We start from the raw sequence: 20,621 nt of genomic DNA on the forward strand, positions 1-20,621 counted from the left end.
ATGACTGTAAAAGCATACTTCAAAATCCACATATATTCAACCAGTGTAGGAGTGCAAACACTGACGACAAACCACAAGACAGGCTGTGCATAACCTGCTGCATTGATTCAGACTTTAATTCCACTTTGTCAAGCTCCATGTGTAAATAAAGTCAGAACATCAGAAAGAACACAGTAGAAATACAGTGTGATGATCTTTGGTTTTCAGCTGTGTAGTCATCAGATAAGTAAATGGAGATAAAGCTTCCGCACAGCAATAACTCTTCTCACATAGTAAAAAAAAAAAAAAAAAAAAAATGATGTTCCAACTATGTCATTATCTATGTGAGGTATGTTTGTACTAGTAACCTGAGAACACTTCAGAATTCAATAAGCTCAATACAGTGATGATTCAATATCTTTATTTGCCTTGATTTACCAGGAGCTGATTCTGACGAAAATCCTAACTCATACTATATAAAGGTAACTTTGAGGTAGCTATATTCACTTTCTTCCACTGAGGTATATCTAGCCTTGATACATGAGGCCTTGGTGCTGAGATAAAAAACCGCTGAGATTAATCTGAAATTCCTGAGAAACTTGCTTTCCAATATGGAAAGACATTTGAGGCCTTGAAAAAGAAAAAGTGAAAATGAAGAGGAAAAAAATTTTGCTGTTATGTTTAAGCACAAGGTCACTAAAACTAGTATTTATTGAGAGAACACGCTGATTATTTATGAACAAATACCCTGGTCCTTCTTTTTCAGCATTATAATATCTGGTTTGATTCATAAGTATTTCTGAAAACTGCTTCAATCCTCCTCCACGGAGTTAATGAATAAGGGCCCAGATTTGTGAGCCTAATTGATCGTCAAACGCCGCCATCTAAATGATTGACATGTGGAACACCATCTGTCCCCACTATGGTCTTGATTCTTTTTTCTTTAAACCAACCTGTAGTTTGTAAGTGAAAATAAAAAGTTTGCTTTCGGCTTCGTAAATATCAGTTTCAATACTCAAAACTCTCCTCAAAAGCAATACAATACTTCTGGATATCTAGAAACAAAAAAGGGAAAAAATAATGGAAAACAAATCCACAATCAAATCAAGTAAATACACAAAGTAAAAAATGAGAAGGAAAAAAGTTTGACCCCACTGCTAACCAAAACGACTGAACACTTGATGGAATTATGATCCATTTTAAATAAAGCAAAACGCACAAACCCAGCAAACTCCTCTATCCACAGAACAGACAGAAACAGAAAGAAAAAAGCTGATCCAATCTGGATGCTTGGGAATCCACCACTGATGTGCACGAGTATGGTAAACTCTTCAGAAGAATAGTACTGATGGCAAAATTTCCAACAATCAAACACCCACTGTATGATTTTGGCAGAATATTTTGTGCCATGATTGTTTGCAGGTGGATGACTCTCTGGGCGTAAATGCATAGAGGAAGGCATATTGCATTGGTGTCAAATGTCTAGAGCACAGAAATATGCTCATGACATTATTATTAAAACATATGAGGTATTTGTTGTGATCAGATCATTCTCATGATCGTTCAAGTCCTGAGAGAGTCTGTAGCAAACAAGTGGTAAAGGGCAGAGGTCATCTGCAAGAGGGTGGAATAATTACAGCTAATCTTTGTAAGTGTATATCACTCTCAGCAGACTGAACCCGATGTCTCGAAAAGGAGGTAGACTTGGCTTTGTAGACCACTGGACTCTCTGTTGGGTGAGCTTCCCCAAGGGGGAGAGAGAGAGAGACCATGTGGCTGCTGGGAGTTAAGGAGAGCCACTAGCAGCAGGCTCTGTAGAGCCAGAACCCTTAGAGGAGGAGGGGATGTTGGGATTAACAGCAGAGCTCTGGCCTGTGGGTGTAGCTGGGGCTCCAGAGGACTTCTGAGCATACAGGGATCCTGTACCGAAATGTCACCAATTAGCAAATTTTAGGCAAAAATATTTAAACAGACTAATTATTTGTTTTGCTGATATATAATTCTGCCACACACCTGAGTAAATGATCCCATTAACCTCTATTGACACTGTGATACTGGCTGATCCATTTGAGGAGATACTGAGAGACAGATCCTGCTTTTCCTCTAGATAAGAGAGAAAACACATTGTGTTAATAACACTGATAATGCAATTACAGCATTCAAATCTCCCAATTAACACAAAACACAGATGAGATGAAGCCTGAGGACTCACCCCGGGGGGTACTGGTAGTGTTGAGGCGCAGATTGGCAGGGTTCACTTGTGATGCCATTGCAAGCAGGTTCTGCTGGAAGGCTTGCTGCAGCAGCCTCTGCTGCTCCTCAGCCAGGCGGGCCATCTTTCTCTCAGGCCCCTCTATGGCAGAGGCACCAGTAGCCAGAGCCGGAGCACCCATACTGGTCTCCAGCCTCTCACGCAGCTGTTCTAAGGTGGCAGCCCGTGCCAGCTGTTGTGGGTGGCCTAGTGCCAGAGCCAGGGGTAATCTACCAGGCAACATGGAGGCTGGACCATCTTCAGGAACTAAAAATTTAGAGAACATAATTAGAATCACTTGGTCCACAAACAAATAACTGCAATTTAATTGCAATTCTGTTATTTCTAATCCCTTTATTATGCCCTACCCTTCAGCTGCTAAATTATGAGATGAGTCACTTAAAGTGATCCTAAATATTAGAAAGCATACTTATGATTATATTCTTTTGGGGAAATAAAGTGCACAGACAGAACTGAATGCAGAAACTATCCATATAGCAATTTTGCTGCATTCATTTAAGAAGGATAGAAGAGCTGAAAATGCTTTTGTTATTGCATCAAAAATAATGTTTGTATGCAGATGAAGGCTGTGCATTTGTTTACCAGGATAAGGACATGGCATGTGTAGGATTGGGGCATATTTATAAAATCTAGATTTCTTGATGTGGTACAGCATCCAGAAACACAAGCTCTTAGTGGCTTTGATACTCTAATCAGACTCAGCATTTCCTATAAAAAACATATCAACCTTCTTACACACCAGCCATCCCTCAGATCTAGACCATTTTAAAATCACAAATTTGTAATTTAAAAAACATGAAATAAATCTCAACTTTTAATCTCTACTTTTTTCCATTTTATGAATATATCTGAGAATATATTTATCTTACATATTGTATTATAGAACATTGGCACCTAGACACAAGGGGGAGCTTGAACTCATGAAATGCACAATTGACTCATCTTTATAAACATTGCTGTGTCAGTTGTATACAGTGGGTGTTTGCTGTTTATATCCAACCCTTTTGTATTCCACCATAATGTCTGGTTATCACAAATTACACTCATTTTCCTGATCACGCTCTAAATTCTGCACCCATGTGACACCGGGTCTCCTGGAATTTGTGGTCAGTGTGGCATTCACAAACAAGACTGCCAAAGCAGGCCGTTGACTGCTCCATATCAAGGCAGGAGTAGCATATATTATTATACAATTTATTAAACAAGGTAAACCTGTTAAATGTTTTAGTGGGTGAAAGATTGGGATTGTTTTCCATAAGTGCTACATTGTTGGGATTGTTACCCATATGAGCTACATTGTTCCTTGATTTAGGCTTTAAACAACTAGCTACAGCTTAACGTAGGTGAGTGAATCCAGCTGTGATTACCTGTCCCTTTCTTAAGGGCTGGACTTGGTGTGCTCTGCAAGCCGTTATGCCCGGAGTTGGGCAGGTGCATTTTGGGAGGAGAGAGGAGGTGAGGGGCACCACCACTGGGGGAAGGAGAGAAGCGGTACAGGCTGTTACTGTACCCGGGCCGACGGCCTTCTCTGCGGTTGCTGTCGATGGCGGCCTGCAGCTCTCCTGGAGAACTGAGTCCTTTCTTCTCACATTCATATGGGTACAGGTACTTCATATACCTACAAAAAGGATACATAAGTAATAATCAGCATACAGTATAACATATCACAACACTTTAAACACGAGACTAACAAAGATGACTAAAAATAGAACTGCAAATTACAGTGACACACTTTTACACAAGTATATGTTCTTACTGTGTGCGGAGGGTGAAGGCAGCGCTGGTGATGGAGGTGGGCAGGTTCAGACCTTTGGTGATCTCTCTCCAGATTTTCTTATTGATCACCTCCACCAGACCCCCCTTCTCCGTCACAAGCTTATAGAGCTTATAGAGGTCTAGGACCTGCTTGGCCATGATGGGGATACGGTTCACTGGGGTACCTGGGAACAAAAATAAGGGACATTAAATTGGGATTTTTCAAACAATATTATAATGCTAAAAATGTCATGAAACAGATTTTAGTTTATGTGGTTTGTTCATTATAATCACCCAACTCATATTCCATAGTTTTGTGTGCTATTTCCCCATTTCACACTTTTCACTTTATCTATCATGTTTTCTACACATTTTTCTGCAAATGTAAAGAATGAAATTGTAGTCTAGTACACTGAATTTGAAAAAAGGAAAAAAGTTAAAGTGCAGTCTATTAGCTTTAACATGACTGTATGTAGATCCATACAGGGTGAGTCATGCAGGAATTACAGACAGCACTCTATGCTAAAACCATAAAAGCAATAAAAGCCCAGACTAGAGATTAATTACTGTATTTTCCAGACTATATAGGTTCCACTAGTGTATTAGATGCAAGTCCCTACACCAAGCAATTGTTTGCATGCTTTGTTGAGGACCAAGTGCTCTACCATTCATTTCAGTGTTTAATTGCAGTCCTATAGAAATGTGTAACTAGATCATTCCACCATGTAAGGCAGACAACAGTCCAATTAAGTAGAAAGTGTTAGACAATGTTATTTTGTCTTGTTTATGCTACAGTTGTGTTTATTCTTGCACTTTATGAGCTATATGTTAGTATACAGTATCTATGTCCTTGTACATCACTTGCAGTCCTTTATCTTAGCAACAATGCCAATTTGTTCCAAATCTGTTTTAACAGGTTATTTATTTCATTTATTTAACAGAGTTATTTATATAATCTCTTAAAGAAAAGTCATGTGTGTTCATTTCCTTATCATCTCCCATATTTTTCCCTGCCAGGCTTCATTTGTCATGGCTGCACACGTTTTAAGATAAATATTTCAACTGTATCCTCCCCCAACAAAAGTCCTGTCATGGATAAACATTATTGCAATAGTCAGCAATGAATCACAAACGGTGTGTTTTTTTTTTTTATAAAACAAGAAAGCACTCAACATTAGGTAAATTCAGATTTTCAGGCTGTGAGTAGATACATTTTTTGTCTTTTCATTGACTCAAGTCATTTGAATCCATTCAGTTGCATGCTTTGCCCAAATGTGTAGCTAGATCATGTCGCGGTGTTAGGAAAAAAAAAAAATTAGGATTACAGGCCTTCAGTTCATTAACAGGTAGACAAATACAGCTGTAATGAATAACAAATCCACATCAGTGTGATCTAGTGTAACATTCTGTGCATTGTAGACATAAAACAAGAAAAGCATATCTGCACACTGTGATCTCAAATAATATGAGATCATCATATTAAATCTGACCCATAAGAGCAGTCTTAGTATAGACTGATGTTTCCTGAGCCAACGGAAAGACTGAGTCTCAACTGGTGGTGGTCAATAAACATTTCAGAGGATGAAAACGCTACAACAGCTGTATTATTTCTCCATAAGCACAACTGCTTTAACAAATGTGCCTTCTTGCTTGCGGGATGTTGCCTACAGTTACCTTTAAAATAAATCTCATTCAGACAGCAAGAGAGATCTCCTGAGATACAACCTTATCTCAGGAACCTTATCTACAGAAACAGATTATGATTTTATATATAAATATACACACACATAAAATTATTATTATTATATATATATATATATATATATATATATATATATATATATATATATATATATATATATATATATATATATATATATATATCCCAGAGATGAATTTGAGCTATGTTTCTGTAAGTTTTTGAATGGCACCACAACCTTTCCTCTGCCTCTGAATTCCTGCTCAGGAATATGCCAATATTCATGATGTGTTCATTTACCCAGAGAGCATGCCATGATTTAAAACGGCAGGCTTCCAAGACAGGGTCCAGCACTCCCTGGGGATAGCAAGGGCAAGCTTTGAAAATGAGTTATTTAACGTTGGGGATGACATTACCCGTTCATCAAGCGATCAGTAAATAGGCTCAAGCTCAGGGTTAACCCCAGGTCACAATGCTAGGGATTGAGAACAGGTCAAAAGTGAGGGACGTTAAGTAGTACCATCAAGGGAGCGACCGTGTGGTGTGTACCATAACTGTAAAACCGACTGACCTCAAATGCTGAGGAAAAGCCAGAGTTTTCACCATCAAGAAAGCTTTTATAGTAACCTTTCTATGGCTTGCGACTTTTCTATGACTTTTCAACTGGTCACGTTGCCTATAATCAGCCAAATAAGGGAAAGGGCATTAACCTTTCCTGATTTATCTTAATGACATAAAAGAGTGAGCGGTGGCTTTAGTACTGCGATTAGAGTCCGAAGACAGACCGTGTTAATGCAGTCAGGACCTGACCTTGCTGAGGTTGCAACTAACAAGCCTGAGACAGAGAGAGAATAAGAAGAAAAGGTTTGTATCCATTAAGGATAAAGGGGAAAAATGGACATACCAATGAAAGACTTCAAGAGTAAACACATAATTAAATCCAACTAGTAATTTTCATGTGTAGTTGAGCAAAACTAGATACTTTTTTATTGACACCTTCTTCTCTTCTTTATTCTCCGCTGCTCAGCAAGTAGAACGAATCAAGTGAATACGACCTTTGGCCTATATAGAGAGGAAATGGCTGCCCACATTAAGAGGCCTTCACTGTTTAATGAAGTAATAGCAGGCACAGTGATGGCAGTTGGCTGAAGGAAATACCAAACTCGGACTTAAACAATGCTTGTCTTTCTTACTGTAGAGTCAATGGTAAGGGGCACAGGAAATGCACGGTTTAACACCAGGTCAGACATCCTGGATGATATGGTGGTTGAAAATGTACAAAAGCCAAACAGCTAAGGGACAAGTTAGGACAAGAAGATCTGCACTGATCTGTCAGGATTAGAAACAGGACAGCTGATCCATGTGTGCACTAGAAATGATAATGTGGAGTTGTAGGAATATCTTCAGCAACTTGCATTTACAAAACTGCTCACTTCTAGATATTGGCACGTGGTAGAGGGATATCATGTCTTAGCCAAAACAAAGATCAATTCAACTTGTGTTATTTGTTTATTTGGTTAGTTTCCAAATTAAAGCTTCATTCCAGCTTATTTATACATTGAGAGGTAATTGGCAAGTATTAACAACTGGTAGATGGTTGGGGAAAAAAGTTGTAAATAAATAAGGAAATCGATGTTGAATTTAAAAAAAAAAAAAAAAAAAAAAAAGTCATGCTCAAATTAACTAAAACTTTACAACTAGACACTAAATAGGCCAAATGAAATAATATGTTGAAGACGAATGGCTATATTATTTGATATTTCTCAAGGTAATTTTGTTTTTAATATTATTTATGCTTTTTTTAAGACTCTTGCAGCAAATGGGTCAGGCTAAACAAGCAACTTTACTTGCAGAATATTTAAAACAAGGAACAATGGGGGAAATGTTTGGCAGGTCCAAGTAAAAATTCACATTTGCATCTATGTTCACTTGAACAAGAAAGTTGTGGTTTGCAATAATCCCTATTTAAATTATAATCCACAAATCCTAAACACACGCAATGTCTCGCCAAGATAGAAGGTGACAGGCTGTTTGAAGAGACTGCACCACCTCTAAAAGAGCTCAGTCAGTCAACACAAAAGCCCACTGTTTTATAACATACTAAATTTACCTGCATGTCTGCCTCTAATTTGTATCAGTATGTACGAAACTGACATTTATTTGGAGACAGTTAATTGGAGACAGCCATCCGTCTACATAGTAATGGTGTAGCAAAAGGATGCCTATTTATTGATTTAGCACTTAGAACTTCCAATCTGTTCTATCTGATAAATCCTTTATCCTCCTGTTCTTGAAGTGCAATCTGTGTACAACAGTTCTGCATCACATTGGCTAATATTAAGGGGATAAGCCAGTATTACTGATGCAAAGCCATTTACTATACATGCATCCATTAATGAGAATAATCAGACATCAATCTTATAGACATTAAAAACCCATAACAAGAGTACAATTACATGTAAACCTACACGCATACCCGTGGCTACCACCAGCACTGTTGCTCTGCAGTTTCCCTGTGTCAGGACTATAATTGACCGTTGGGAGGAACGTTTGAAGCAAGCTACTTTGCTGATAGATAAGTAAGTGTTACATAAAACAAAACTAAAATTAGATTTTAAAAAATACAGAGATGGGTAGGATTCCAAAAGGCACAAGCTTAAAAAATGTATTAAAATGTAAATCATGGTTTGTATTTGATTTTAAATAGATAAATGTGACTGCATGATACTAATGCTATGCATTGTATAAGGCCTCGCCATTTCAGTGGCTCGAAAAGCCCAACCTCATGAGAAATACAAATATCAACAGACAGTGAGTACAAAGGGCATGGCTGCACACTTCACCTATCTGTGGAAATTAAATGAGTTGAAGATAAAGAACGAGTGCACAGCAGAGAACTAGGAAGGGGTGGGGGGAAATTCTTGTCTTTCCAATATAAATCTCTAGCAGATCATCATAAAAGTTTAGCGTTTGGGCAGGGGAGCAGCAGAACGCATAAAAACACAGAGGAAATCCATTCAGCAGGATGTTAAAAAAATGCACCAGAGGAGAATAACAAGCCTCAGGAGAGCCAAAGACAAAATGTCCACAAAACAGGACATGCCATACTTAACATTAACTCAACACGATATATATGACCCAGAAATCCATTTTCCACTGAGCAACAAGAAAAGACATGTGCTGAATTCTCAACAAAGATGAGCTGCATCACTTATTAATACATTACACAGGGCTTTTTGGTAAGCAAATCATCATTTAGTTCATATACCTTTCTGTCCAATGCTTAAACAATTTCCTTTAATCAGCCATTCACTATAACTTCACATACATTACCTGCTCCTGCATTTTATACATTACTTTCTCTCCCTCCATTTAGTCACCATTAACTCTAACAAAATTACTTCTTTCTCTGTCTCTTATGTTCTCCTGGTGTTCTTGAACCTTTCTGTTGTCTCATTTCTTCATCTGTGTGTCATTCCCTTTATATCAAAGGTGAGACCTTACATTTTAGGGACTCATTAATCTTCTGCAGGAGGACAGGAGGCCCCTTAATCCACCTCTCCCCCTTCTATCTGATCCCCCCCTCCTTAAGGCCTCAAGCAAGTGGACACCCCACCTGCCCCCCACTGTGCGTGCACACACACACACACACACACACACCTCACCCATCTTGCCTGCAGCTCCTGCTGCTCTCCTCCTCCACTCTTATCAGGTTTCAGTCACTTTGACAACTAGGACAATGCGTAGAGGCCCATGAGTATCGAAGTGTGTGTGTGTGTATGTGTGTGTGTGTGTGTGTGCACGCTTCATTAAGAGACAATGTTTGACTGATTCCAATTCCTGAAATGATCAATTGGGACAAAGACTGAAAGCTGTATTTCTACAAGCAATCAACCATGAAAATTGCTGATGACGCAGCACAGGATCTGCGCATTAATCCCAGATAAAAAAAATAAGATATTGTTTTGTTTATCTGTTTAATATGCAAAATCTGGATTTAGCTGCAGACAATGCAGGCGACACTATGTAAACTTTAAGTCCCAAAACGTCCCTTGTTCTGCCGCACTTTGTGTGTAGGAAAAGGAACCGATAAAACAACATCCCTCGGCTTCCTCTCTCAAGTGGGCCACACTAAACTGAACAACTTGAGGATTGTTAGAAACCCAGTTTTCCACTGTCTGGCTCAACTAGCATGTCTTTCACGCTAAAGCAGTCAAACAAACATCATTAATCATGAGGAGCGGACCAAACCGACAGACATTTGGCATTATAACACATTTGCCATTCGCCCTCCACTATTATGTCTAACTTCTTGACGCCTCCAGTTACACACAAACACACCGAGGGCTGGGGGGTGGCACAGAGGCACAAACAGCTCCCCATCTGGTTGAGTTTAAATCCTAAGGTAGGGGTTAACAGCCTTGTCAAGCTGTGGCCCTGAAAGCTTAGCCTGTCTGATGACGCTGCCAGGCTCATCTCATTGTCACAATATGACAATCACAGAGGCAGAGTACATGTGAATCCGCTTAGTTAACTCCTGAGACTGGCCCTCGAGTTAGCTGTGTGATATGTTCAGTCTTCAAACATTATCAAGGGACACTGGAGTGAAACTGTTTTTACAGCTATATGACTAAAAACAATGTGTGTTTGGGTCATGTGGAGGGTCAGTATCATGACCACTACAAGTATGTGGAATGGTGGACCTTTAGATACTGAGGGGACCTAAAAATAACCCTGAACAAGTGGACAGGAAGACAGTTAATGTGTCTTGAAAACATCAGGTATGTTTTTGGAGATGGACTACACGAGTGTCCATCCTTAATACACAGAGAGGAGTTTTAGACCAAACACAAAATGTCACTTGTTAAAGTCTATGTGACTTTTTCAGATTATGAACTGAACTGTGTAGTGTGCAATATTCAGAGATTTTGGATTTAATTCTCTTCCAGGCTCAGAGCAAAATCGTCAAGGAATCAAAGAGTAAACAAATGTGTTGCCTCACCTCTTTTCTGCATGAAGGTGAACAGGTCATCTAGAAACTCCTTCCGGTTAGGGTCATTGTCCAGTTCATAAAGCTGCATATTAAATAAAATGGCATTATATACAGTATAACTTTCTCACATGACATTCTTTATAGCAGCATTACTACTATTAGGTGACCATCTAATGTTGTTGATATGAATACTGGAATGGTCTTTGTATACTTGCTTATTTTTCTTCACTACAATAAATTGATCATTTGTTAAATAAAATAAATAAACTGACAGCCTGTTGGCCCCTTTTTAAAAGTATGAGCAATCCTTTCGCATTCAACCCATTACAACGTTACCGTCTGGGCACATAGGCCCTTCAGATAACATTGTGAAACTGGGTCAATGTGTCACTGATAAGAACATAACAGCCATGACTTTCGGCTCTTACGTTTACCTTGGCAAAGTCTCTGGAGGCCTCCCCTCTTCCTTTCCCTCCATCGCTTTCTTCGTTCCAACTCGCATTACCATTCTGTAAGACAAGAGAGACACTTAGCTCCAAAAAAAAGTGGATGACACAAGCAGAAAACAAGCCCCCATAAACATCAATAAGCTAAAGACCCAGTAGAAAGTGGGGCCACTGAGTCACAAATAGGAAGAACATACTGAGGACGAAGAAAAGGTTCAAAACAAAACTAGTGCTGACCTCTAAACCCCATACAGGAGATTCCTGATTCTTTCTGGCAATTTGTTTTTCAATAATAACTTTTATCTTATCAGAAGAGAGGCATAAAGTAACCTGTGAAACAGAAAAACACTTAAACTAATATAGATATTTTGCGAGAGGTATTCAAGCACTTAGATTATATGTATCTTTGTCGATTTGTTGAAGTCCGTGGTGCTCATGGCAGGCCTCATAAAGCACTTATAAGCTCTTAGAGTTCCTTAGCACATATACTCTTTGCTTGATTACAGGCTATCCAGTTTGTCCCCCTGAGCAACTTTAGAAAGGACAAGGCAGAGAGGTAATAAAGCAGTTTTACAGGAGCTTCCCTCCATCCCCCTCTTTAATATGCTAAGTGAATCACAGCTGGGGAGAGAATGGGATCTTCAGAGTTTATAGCAAATACACACCAGCTGGGCCCACACGAGAGGAGACGCTCGGCAGGGGAACTGGGGAGGGCAGACATACTGTGTGGTATATTGTGTGTGTGTGTGAGAAAGTTATGCACATGTATGCTATATAAGCCTCAAAGACATTAAACACTAATTATAAAATACTGATAAGCAGTAACAACGCACCCAACGTGACCAAACAGGAACCTTTAGCTGTACATGCAAACTCAAGAGTCAACATTTTGTCCCTGTAAATGTGTTCAACTGCCATTTTTCATGGAGGTGACATGGCAATTAGTTTCACACACACACACACACACACACACTATATAACATTATCTCACAGTCAAGACATTTATAAACTGTGCAAGCTGTTATCAGGCTTCGGCCTCACTAATTATATTAGAGAAGACTGATAGTGAGAGGGCAAATTAGCCAAGAGGAGGAACCAGATGACCATCTGGGTCAGAAAGAGGAAATGAAGTCCCCATCCCCCATATCAATTCAATAGAAACTACATGTGACCATGTCAAATAATTACTCTGGGAGATGGGACAAACACCTTATGTTACCAAGTGTGAATGCACTGTGTGTGGTTGAGTGCATACAGTGTAACATCCTGAAACGTGAAGAGGTTGTTACTTTAATTTACTGTATGTATAATGAAGGAAAAATAGTTATTGTGCATATGGTGAGAAAGACACCAATTCAAAAAGAACAAACACTTCAAATGGATTTGCTGATTCCTAAAGGAATAACTACCTTCTTGAAATTGTTCACCAGCAAAGAAGAAACAGTGACCTCCACAATAAAACAGATTTTTTGGTCTTTAAGTGCAAATGTAACAGTGGGCTGAAACTCACAGCAGTGTTTGCATTTAGAAGAAAACAAAGTGGACATACTGCTAGTGCTTGAAACATTAATTTAGCATGTTTTAAAGAAAAATCTGATCAATGTGTCACAAACATTCATAGGAAATGCTAGTCATTTCAGACCTGCATTTGAATTTACAACATTTATACTGATTCATAAATTACTTAAAATATTTTTAGAAATGTTCAGTCAGTATAGCGGTTTTGTCTTCCTTCACTACAGGAACATTCCCTTTCTCTGATTACAATTTCTACATCCAGACAGTGAGTCACAGTCGCTCCATTCATTCCACTAAAACCAACATATAATCTTCAAATTAACCTGAATAATCTTAAGATGAATAATCAGTCCTGTGGTCCACTGATGAACGTTAAACATTAGTGTATTTAACTCTTGGCTGTAGTTCTTTGATGTGAGGGCACTTTAATTCCACAGATTCTCTACCATCCCGCTTACATGACAAGGTAAATGCTGATCAACGTAAATCTCAATGCAACATATATAGAGTATTCAATGAAAGATTTGACAAAAAGTGTGACGAGATATTCAGTGCGACATATAGAGATCAGCATGGGCAGCAAAATAAGAACAAGACCCAACTGTAAATTATACAGTGGACATGTAATAACAGTGCTGAAATTCACTTTAGATCAGTATTACTCAGTCTACACACAGGAGAAGAGCCAGAGCAGACAGAGGGCCACAGAGGAGCCTATAACTGCTAATCTGGAGGTCGGCAGCTGTTTGAGGATAGACCGAGTGCTACATCAAAGAACAGATAGCCTTTTAAAGAAATGGATACAGATGTGAATATCTCACTGTCCAGTACAATCATAGTGATTCTGCTTCTCTTTAATGATGACAACGATGACTAAGGCTTGAGATTATAAAACAAGTAACGAACCAGATAAGGGACTAAATATTTCCTGAGTGATTTCAGTAAACAGCCAAAAAAAAAAAAATCTAGAAAATGGCGGTAACAAAGCTGCAATTGTTTCACGGCCTGTAACGTGACTCTTCAGAGCACATACTTCAAACATACTTAAAATGCTTATATAATGGTATACTGGTTTGAGGTGCACGGATCTTCAACCTTTCTAAATCAAAACAACCTCAGTCAGGTCAGGACAGGCGTCGATGGTAGGGGGTGGGGGGTGTGGACGACAGACATTCTAGACATTCTGAGAGGTAAAGGAAATGGACAAGGAAATAAAAAGCAGCCCCCTTTTCTTCCCCCATCTACCTTTCTGCTCAATTACCACCCCTGTCCAATGAACTTGACTAGAAAAGGTCACAAATCACAAGACAACATTGCCACTCCCTCCATTCTTTGTTCACGTATAAACCCCCAGTGAGAATTCTCACCGTTTCAGAAGAAACTCCTAATGCCACTTGGAATGTTTCCTTTGGGCGGGTCTGGACAATCCAGACACCAGTATCATACCCCTCCCATACCTCACCTACTCACCCCAAGCCTTTAAAGATTTTTATGATCAAATACTTCAGATTCTGGCTTTGTCTTCCTTCCCAACCACAATGTTTACGGAAAACAACACTGCAAAAGTCATGGGCAGTTGGAACATGCCAACAGTTTGTAATGTCTCTAGTGGAGATATTTGGAAAGACTAACCACTGCAATCATTTACACAAAAAAAAAAAATGCAGGCTCAATGCAGGCAGCCAAAAAATGCTAATCTTAATGACGGCTGCTGCACAGCATGACCAGATCTATCTCACAGATGGCTGCACTTTGCATTGACAGCAGCGATCATAGGACCCAAGAGAGTTGTTCAGCATTAATGCCCAATAATACCTCTCAATCATACTGAAGTGCCGAGTACACGAAATCCACGATGACAATTGGAAACAAAAGCATGGTGGAAATGTCATTATTTATAATGAAGATTACGTTGCATGAAACCTGTAGCTAAAAGTCATTGCATTAAACTTTAGTAACACTATGCAAAATACACACAGGAGGTGAATATTCTTAAAACCATCTCAGTAAATGCAAATGCAAGGAAGCATCATTTATAGATATATCTAAGTTGCCAGACCTTCATGTTAACCACTGCAATAATATACATCAATATAATAAGAATTGACTGCTAGCAGCTGATTCATTCTGCCAGTACACGCTTGACGCTTTGCCAACGTGACAATTAAATAACGCAACAGTGTTCGACTAGATTGCTCTCCAACCCACAAAAGGACAGCCATTTATTCACCCAGTCTTTCACAGCAGGAGAATACAATTCTAAATGTGACCCTTCTGTGAGACTGACAAGATACCATGGCAACATCTCTTCAATACCTTGAATTAAAGAAACCCTTTGGCCTTCACTACGATTCTTCTTCTTGCAAAATACAACTTCCACTAAACACAGTAAGAGCAAAGATCATATTCAGCAAGCCATATAAAGTCATTTTTATAGTAAGCAGCAGCCAAAGACCTTGCTATTCCTAGTGCAAAAACATGTGAGTAGTGTGCATTCATCAACCTGGGAAACTTCGACACAGGGACATGGGATAAAGGTAACATGCTTCTTGCTAAGTGTAGTTGGCTATAATTCAGCACACATGTGTATCTGTGCCCACTGAGCCTGATTAAACCGGCATTAATCCTACTAGATTAGCATGCTAGGGGCCAGAAGACAGGGTGTTGCGTCATTGAAAAAGAGCCTACAACCAGCATGTGTGTGTGTGTGTGTGTTCAAAACACACATTGTACCTACGAAGTTGGTCAGGTAGTCCCTGAAAACATGTCAGCTTTATTATTGTGGCAACAGCACAGAGAATATTTACTCATTTCTTCCATTTGAATCCTGTGCAAATTTTTCCAACACAAAGATACAATTCTGCAGCTTTCCATACATTACTTAATCTCGTGACTATCAAGGGACTATTCCTCCAGCCATATGCATGTGACTTTAACTAGCAAATTCATCTCCATGGAGACAACAAACAAAGCAGATATGAATGTGTTTTTTTTTTATCTAAATACTGCAATTAATTGGGTGATTTCCTAAGGATATAAGCAAACATTACCAGAGTCTCTGACACTGTGTAGGTGTTTACTGATTGACTTGTCCTTTAAAGTGTGAAAAGCTTCAAAAAGACAACCCCCCACCCTCATTTGAAAATGCCATTTGTGGCATCTGTTCTCTTTTGTATAGCCGGTGCCATCAAACCAGCCCCCCTACACACTGCAATCTGATACTGTCACCGCTGCAGAGCATCATTAAATACTAAAGAGCAGACATGAAAAGGCAGGATAAAAAGAAAGCAAAACAAAATGGAGACAATAAAGGGAGACGAGCAAATTCTCAGTCATCAATAAATTCCTCTCACCGCGGCAGAGCCAAACCACATGGCCAGATATCCATAAAGCCTGCATTAACCCAGAATAGTCTCTCTCCGCCTCTCTCTAATAACTTATATGACCACAGAATGTTGCAGGGTTCAGGCCTAATACATCATCCCCATAACCAATGCCTAAAAATCAACAAAATGTGTTTGGACTGAAAAACATAGAAGAAAAGGAAAAAATATACTTGGTTGAACCACTTGATTAATTTCACTGAATAAAAAACATGGCCTAAACACCTAACTGACACTAGAACAATACTATCCAATTAGTCTCAAGTGTATTACATTTATCCTTATTTAAGCACTGCAATCCGGAAGTGCTGAGCAGTAAAATATATTTGATCAATGTGCTTAAACATTAAGAAAATAATATGATACATACGTACTAACTGATTGTTTAAACAAAGCTAACACAACTTCTTTCGATTAAACCATCTATAGTAATGAAACCTATATCCAGTCAACAAGACGTGAAGGGTGCACAGGAAATGATATCGCCCACACCCACCATTATCCTATAAATATATAGCGACATGGGTGTGACCAAAACATCAGAGCGCTGCCCATCTACATGGAGCCTCACTTCCTGCCATAATAGCTTTATTGCTGGTTGCTCCCTATGACTGCTTCTAAAACACAGCTTACAGTGTGTCTAGCATCAAATAAAAGAAAAGATACTGGAGTTTAATAGTTGAAAACGATAATAAAGATAATAAAGAAGGTCAGTAAAGCTGAAAGAATGCTGAAATCTAAAGCTGCAAATGAAAAGTTTCACTTCAGCTTTGCTATTCACAAAGAACTTGATTCAAATGTGAAAAATCATCTCTGCTACATTAAAAGTGACTTTTTATGCTAAAAACATCAGAGACCACAATGGATAACATAAAAGAATAAGAAAATTAAAGCATTTTATTTCTCTCCATGCTAGGTTAATGGTACGTTAACAATTCTCCAATCTGTTTTGATTTAAAATGGACAGCTATCAGTAAAAAAAAATCTTATAAATCTTTTACCTTTACAATAAAATAGATTTTATTATATTAATTATATTATTGTATTATATTTATTAATATTCATGTATTCAGGCCATCACAGCGTGTAAATCTCTATGACTGGTCTCCTGTAGCAGAGGCACGTGCCTCCAACAACTTGGCCTTCTGTCTGACAACACAGGCGGTGTGTCTCTCTGGACAGAAGCCAAGACAGCAATACACTGCCAAGTATCTGTTCCAAGAAAGCACCGCTGGCCAGGAAGAACAGAGGAAAGTGAGAATGCAGGAAGAAAACGAGAATGAATGAAAGAGTAAATGAAAGGCCTGGTCTGCTAGGCAGACTGCCCGAACTTCACACTTTGAAGACTGAAGTACAAAGCATACGCTTATAAATATGATTTTAAGGAATATATACTGCATGCTGTGTGACCATTCTATTTTAATCATAATGTATTTAAACACTTTTTCAAATCACTAAAACATATATATGCCATACCGCAACTTCTATGAATTGAGAGAAAGTCTAGTTAAATAATAATAATAAAAAAACCACAAAAAAAACACCTTTACTTAACAAGGTGCCTTTTTGAGAAAGTCCTCAGAATATGAATACAAAAAAAGCTTATGTGTTGGAAAAAAAGACAAACCTGTTTGATTGAGTCATCGAAACTCCAGTCGGCAAGGCCATTTGGCGTACTGAATGAATGCTGCTCAGTAGGGGATTGACTGTCCTCTGGTTCATCCTTCACTTTTGGTGGAGGCGAGCGAGCTCGCTTTTTCGCAGCTGACGGAGAGGCAGCATAGACTGGGAAAGGGTATGGAGCGATTCCCACCCCCTGCTGCTGAAGAGCCAGGCTCTGCTTTCTGAGAAACTCCAACCCCTCGCTTTCATCATCCTCGCTGCCGTCCTCGCCATCCATCATCTCCTCATCTTCATCCTCTTCCCCAGCAGACGCCGGTCCTCTGTTCAACTCCTCCTCGTTCTCCCCATCTTGCGCTGATTCCACACTATTTTGGGCAGGAACCCTGGTTGGAAGCCCTTGGCTGCTCTTCAGTAGTTGTTCTCTGGAGCTGCTGCTGAAGTATTCTGGGTTTATTGGAATTCCCTGGGCACGGGCAGAAGCCATGATGGCATGTTGAGCAGCGAGCTGCTGGGCGTACAGGATCTGGGCTTCGCTCAGGTGTCTCTCTTTCCTCTCCATGTCCAGTTTAGCTTGCTGCTGCCTCTGGAGCTGCTCCATAACTGCCTCGAGTTTAACACCGGCCACAGCACCAAGGGGTGTCTGAGAGAATGCTCCTGCCAGGCCACTATCCTGAGATAAGATGGGCTGAAGACACAAACATCATTAGTTTGGGTAGTGGATTTTGCATTTCGGCTATTTTCCTGTATTTTTTTTTTTTTTTTTATGGACACCAACACTCAAACTTTCTTAAACAAGAAAAAAGGGTGCATAAAAAGGGTGAACTTTTTTTTTTTTTTTTTAAGAACAAACCACTGTACTTTTCAGATTGTGCCTTGTAAACTTAATCCATCTGTGAATATTAAAAGAAAAGCAGTACGTTCAGTCGCTTGGAGTGATCCTGACCACACCAGTTATGTAATTTACCTATAGGGGGAATCAGACATGAGACTGAATCCCATAATAACTCCTTTTCTCTGCTAACTCGAGTCTGATTAGAGGTTTGTGGGCCTGTATGAGAGCACCATATAGGCTAATGAAATTATGCCTTCTAGGCTACACGTCCATGAACAAATGGGAGCCATTATGGATTCAGCCTCTTCTTAGATAATCTGGCGAATCAAAAGTATAAAGATACCTGAACGGTTAAAATCACAACATGATTAAAATACAACTTAAACAAACAGAACTGAGAACAGCGTGCAGGAGTTTGCTAGCAAAAACACACACGTTTGTCCTTTGACCCTTGGCTACTTGGCACCGGTGACCGGATTTCCGGCCAAACACGGTGTCTCTATACACTGAGTTTAAATAATTAACGTCGCCAGATTAACTGCATTCTTGGCATGTAGTCATAACTGTATCTGCCGGAAGCTGTATCGAGGTGATAAACGAGCGCGTGAAACAGATGAAACATGAACACTATCATGAACAGAGGCGGCGGATTAAAAGTATGAAAGTATGGCGCACTTCCAGCCTTCACCATCCGACCTCCCGAGCACAGCGAGCACACAGCCAGGAGGCAGCAGCAGCAGCGGGGAGTGTAACAAGAAAACCTCAGAATGTCGCAAAAAACACTGAGTTCACAACGAAACTGTTATTTGTAACGACTGGTAGATCCGTCAGAAGTGTGCAGACTGGAGAAGACACCAGCTCCTGCAATCATGACGTGTACACACTGAATTTAAGCGAAAAACTACACGGTCACTCCAACAAACTGTGTGTGTGGAGTGGGATAAATGCAGCGCGCGCGCTCGTGCGTAAAAAAAATACAAACCCTCAGTTTAGAAACTGCTCAGGACTTTTTTAAAGGGGTTGGATGTGAAATTGGACAGGAGCTAGGCTATTAATCAGACTGCGTGGACTTGCACTCACCGTTTGCGCCTTGCTGCTACTGGAATTGTCCACCATCCCTCTTTTTCTCCACCGAGCTTTTCTTCTTCTCACCAACCAAGCCCTCCGTGCTGTCCTCGATCAACACGCCCAGAGTGTGTGCATCCACCCGACTGCTTAATATTCCCTACGATAAGCCTCTGATAGTCCTCTAGTGCTCCCAAGGAAAAAGAAAATCGATGTTGGGATTTAGGGAGGAAAAAAAAAAGCAGGGGGCCAGCCAAAGGGAAACGCTCGCTGACCTCCCCTCCTGAAGTGGCGCGTGCATGGGGACTCCCACACTCCCCTTGGCTTTCCTCCACCCACCCTGCACGCGCGCGCGCACACACACACACACACACACCAGCGCACAGCCAGAGCCCGCCTACAGCAACAAGTAGGCCTTCCAGCACAGTGCTGTCCCACACGCCTTCACACACACTGATCTGCTGGAACAATTGTCGGAGATGCGTCCATTAACACACTACATCTCCATTCACATTTATTCATTTGCCAGATCAGACACTTTCCTTGGTAAAAGGCACAGCAGTGTTCTTTCCATCAGTATATCAGAACCGTCAGTACTCTAGAAGCATGCTTTCCACAGTGTGACCCCCTGATCTGCGGTGTAATTTCAGGGCCTCAGCAATTTTATTTCTTCTATTTTTCAGCGTGAAGAGGATAAAGAGTGAAGACCACGCACTATGATAGTCAACTACTGTGATATCTTTACTGGTTATTTGCTCCACCGCAGTTCTGTTGAATTCTCGATCCTGATTGGCCAGAAAGTGTGGAATAAGTAAAGGTTAAAACATGACGAGGCGTGCTGCTATAGGAAAATAATCCACCATGCGACTTGGAACGTCTTTTTTTCTGAGCAATCTTTCAGCCAGTTATAGATTCAGCCAACTCCAACTGGTATAGCTATGTACAAAAATATAGACACTAGGCATTTTTAAACATCCACCCAACATGCAGGATGGAAGAAAATAAGTCTACTTCTAAATTAATTTTATATTCAGTAACAAACAATATTGTTACAGC

The 20,621-nt window shown here is 39.9% G+C and overlaps 1 protein-coding gene across 2 annotated transcripts; it reads right to left on the reverse strand.

The window, feature by feature from the left end:
• Positions 1-90: 90 nt before the first annotated feature.
• Positions 91-19,901, reverse strand: arid3b (AT rich interactive domain 3B (BRIGHT-like)). 2 transcript variants are annotated; one of them, XM_026919598.3, is made up of 9 exons: positions 19,581-19,901; positions 17,673-18,353; positions 11,133-11,207; positions 10,708-10,780; positions 4,008-4,191; positions 3,619-3,869; positions 2,192-2,497; positions 1,993-2,082; positions 91-1,899 (listed from the first exon to the last, which is right to left on the reverse strand). In XM_026919598.3, exons 1-9 carry the CDS (start codon positions 19,614-19,616, stop codon positions 1,766-1,768), a joined length of 1,830 nt encoding a protein of 609 aa, XP_026775399.2. In that variant the 5' UTR covers positions 19,617-19,901; the 3' UTR covers positions 91-1,765. The 2 variants fall into 2 exon arrangements, with proteins under 2 accessions (XP_026775399.2, XP_026775400.2); XM_026919599.3 differs by lacking the exon at positions 19,581-19,901 and adding an exon at positions 18,844-19,435.
• Between the last annotated feature and the right edge of the window lie 720 nt (positions 19,902-20,621).

This window comes from Pangasianodon hypophthalmus, chromosome 9 (assembly GCF_027358585.1).
Source record: "Pangasianodon hypophthalmus isolate fPanHyp1 chromosome 9, fPanHyp1.pri, whole genome shotgun sequence".
In the NCBI taxonomy this organism is placed as follows: Eukaryota; Metazoa; Chordata; class Actinopteri; order Siluriformes; family Pangasiidae; genus Pangasianodon; species Pangasianodon hypophthalmus.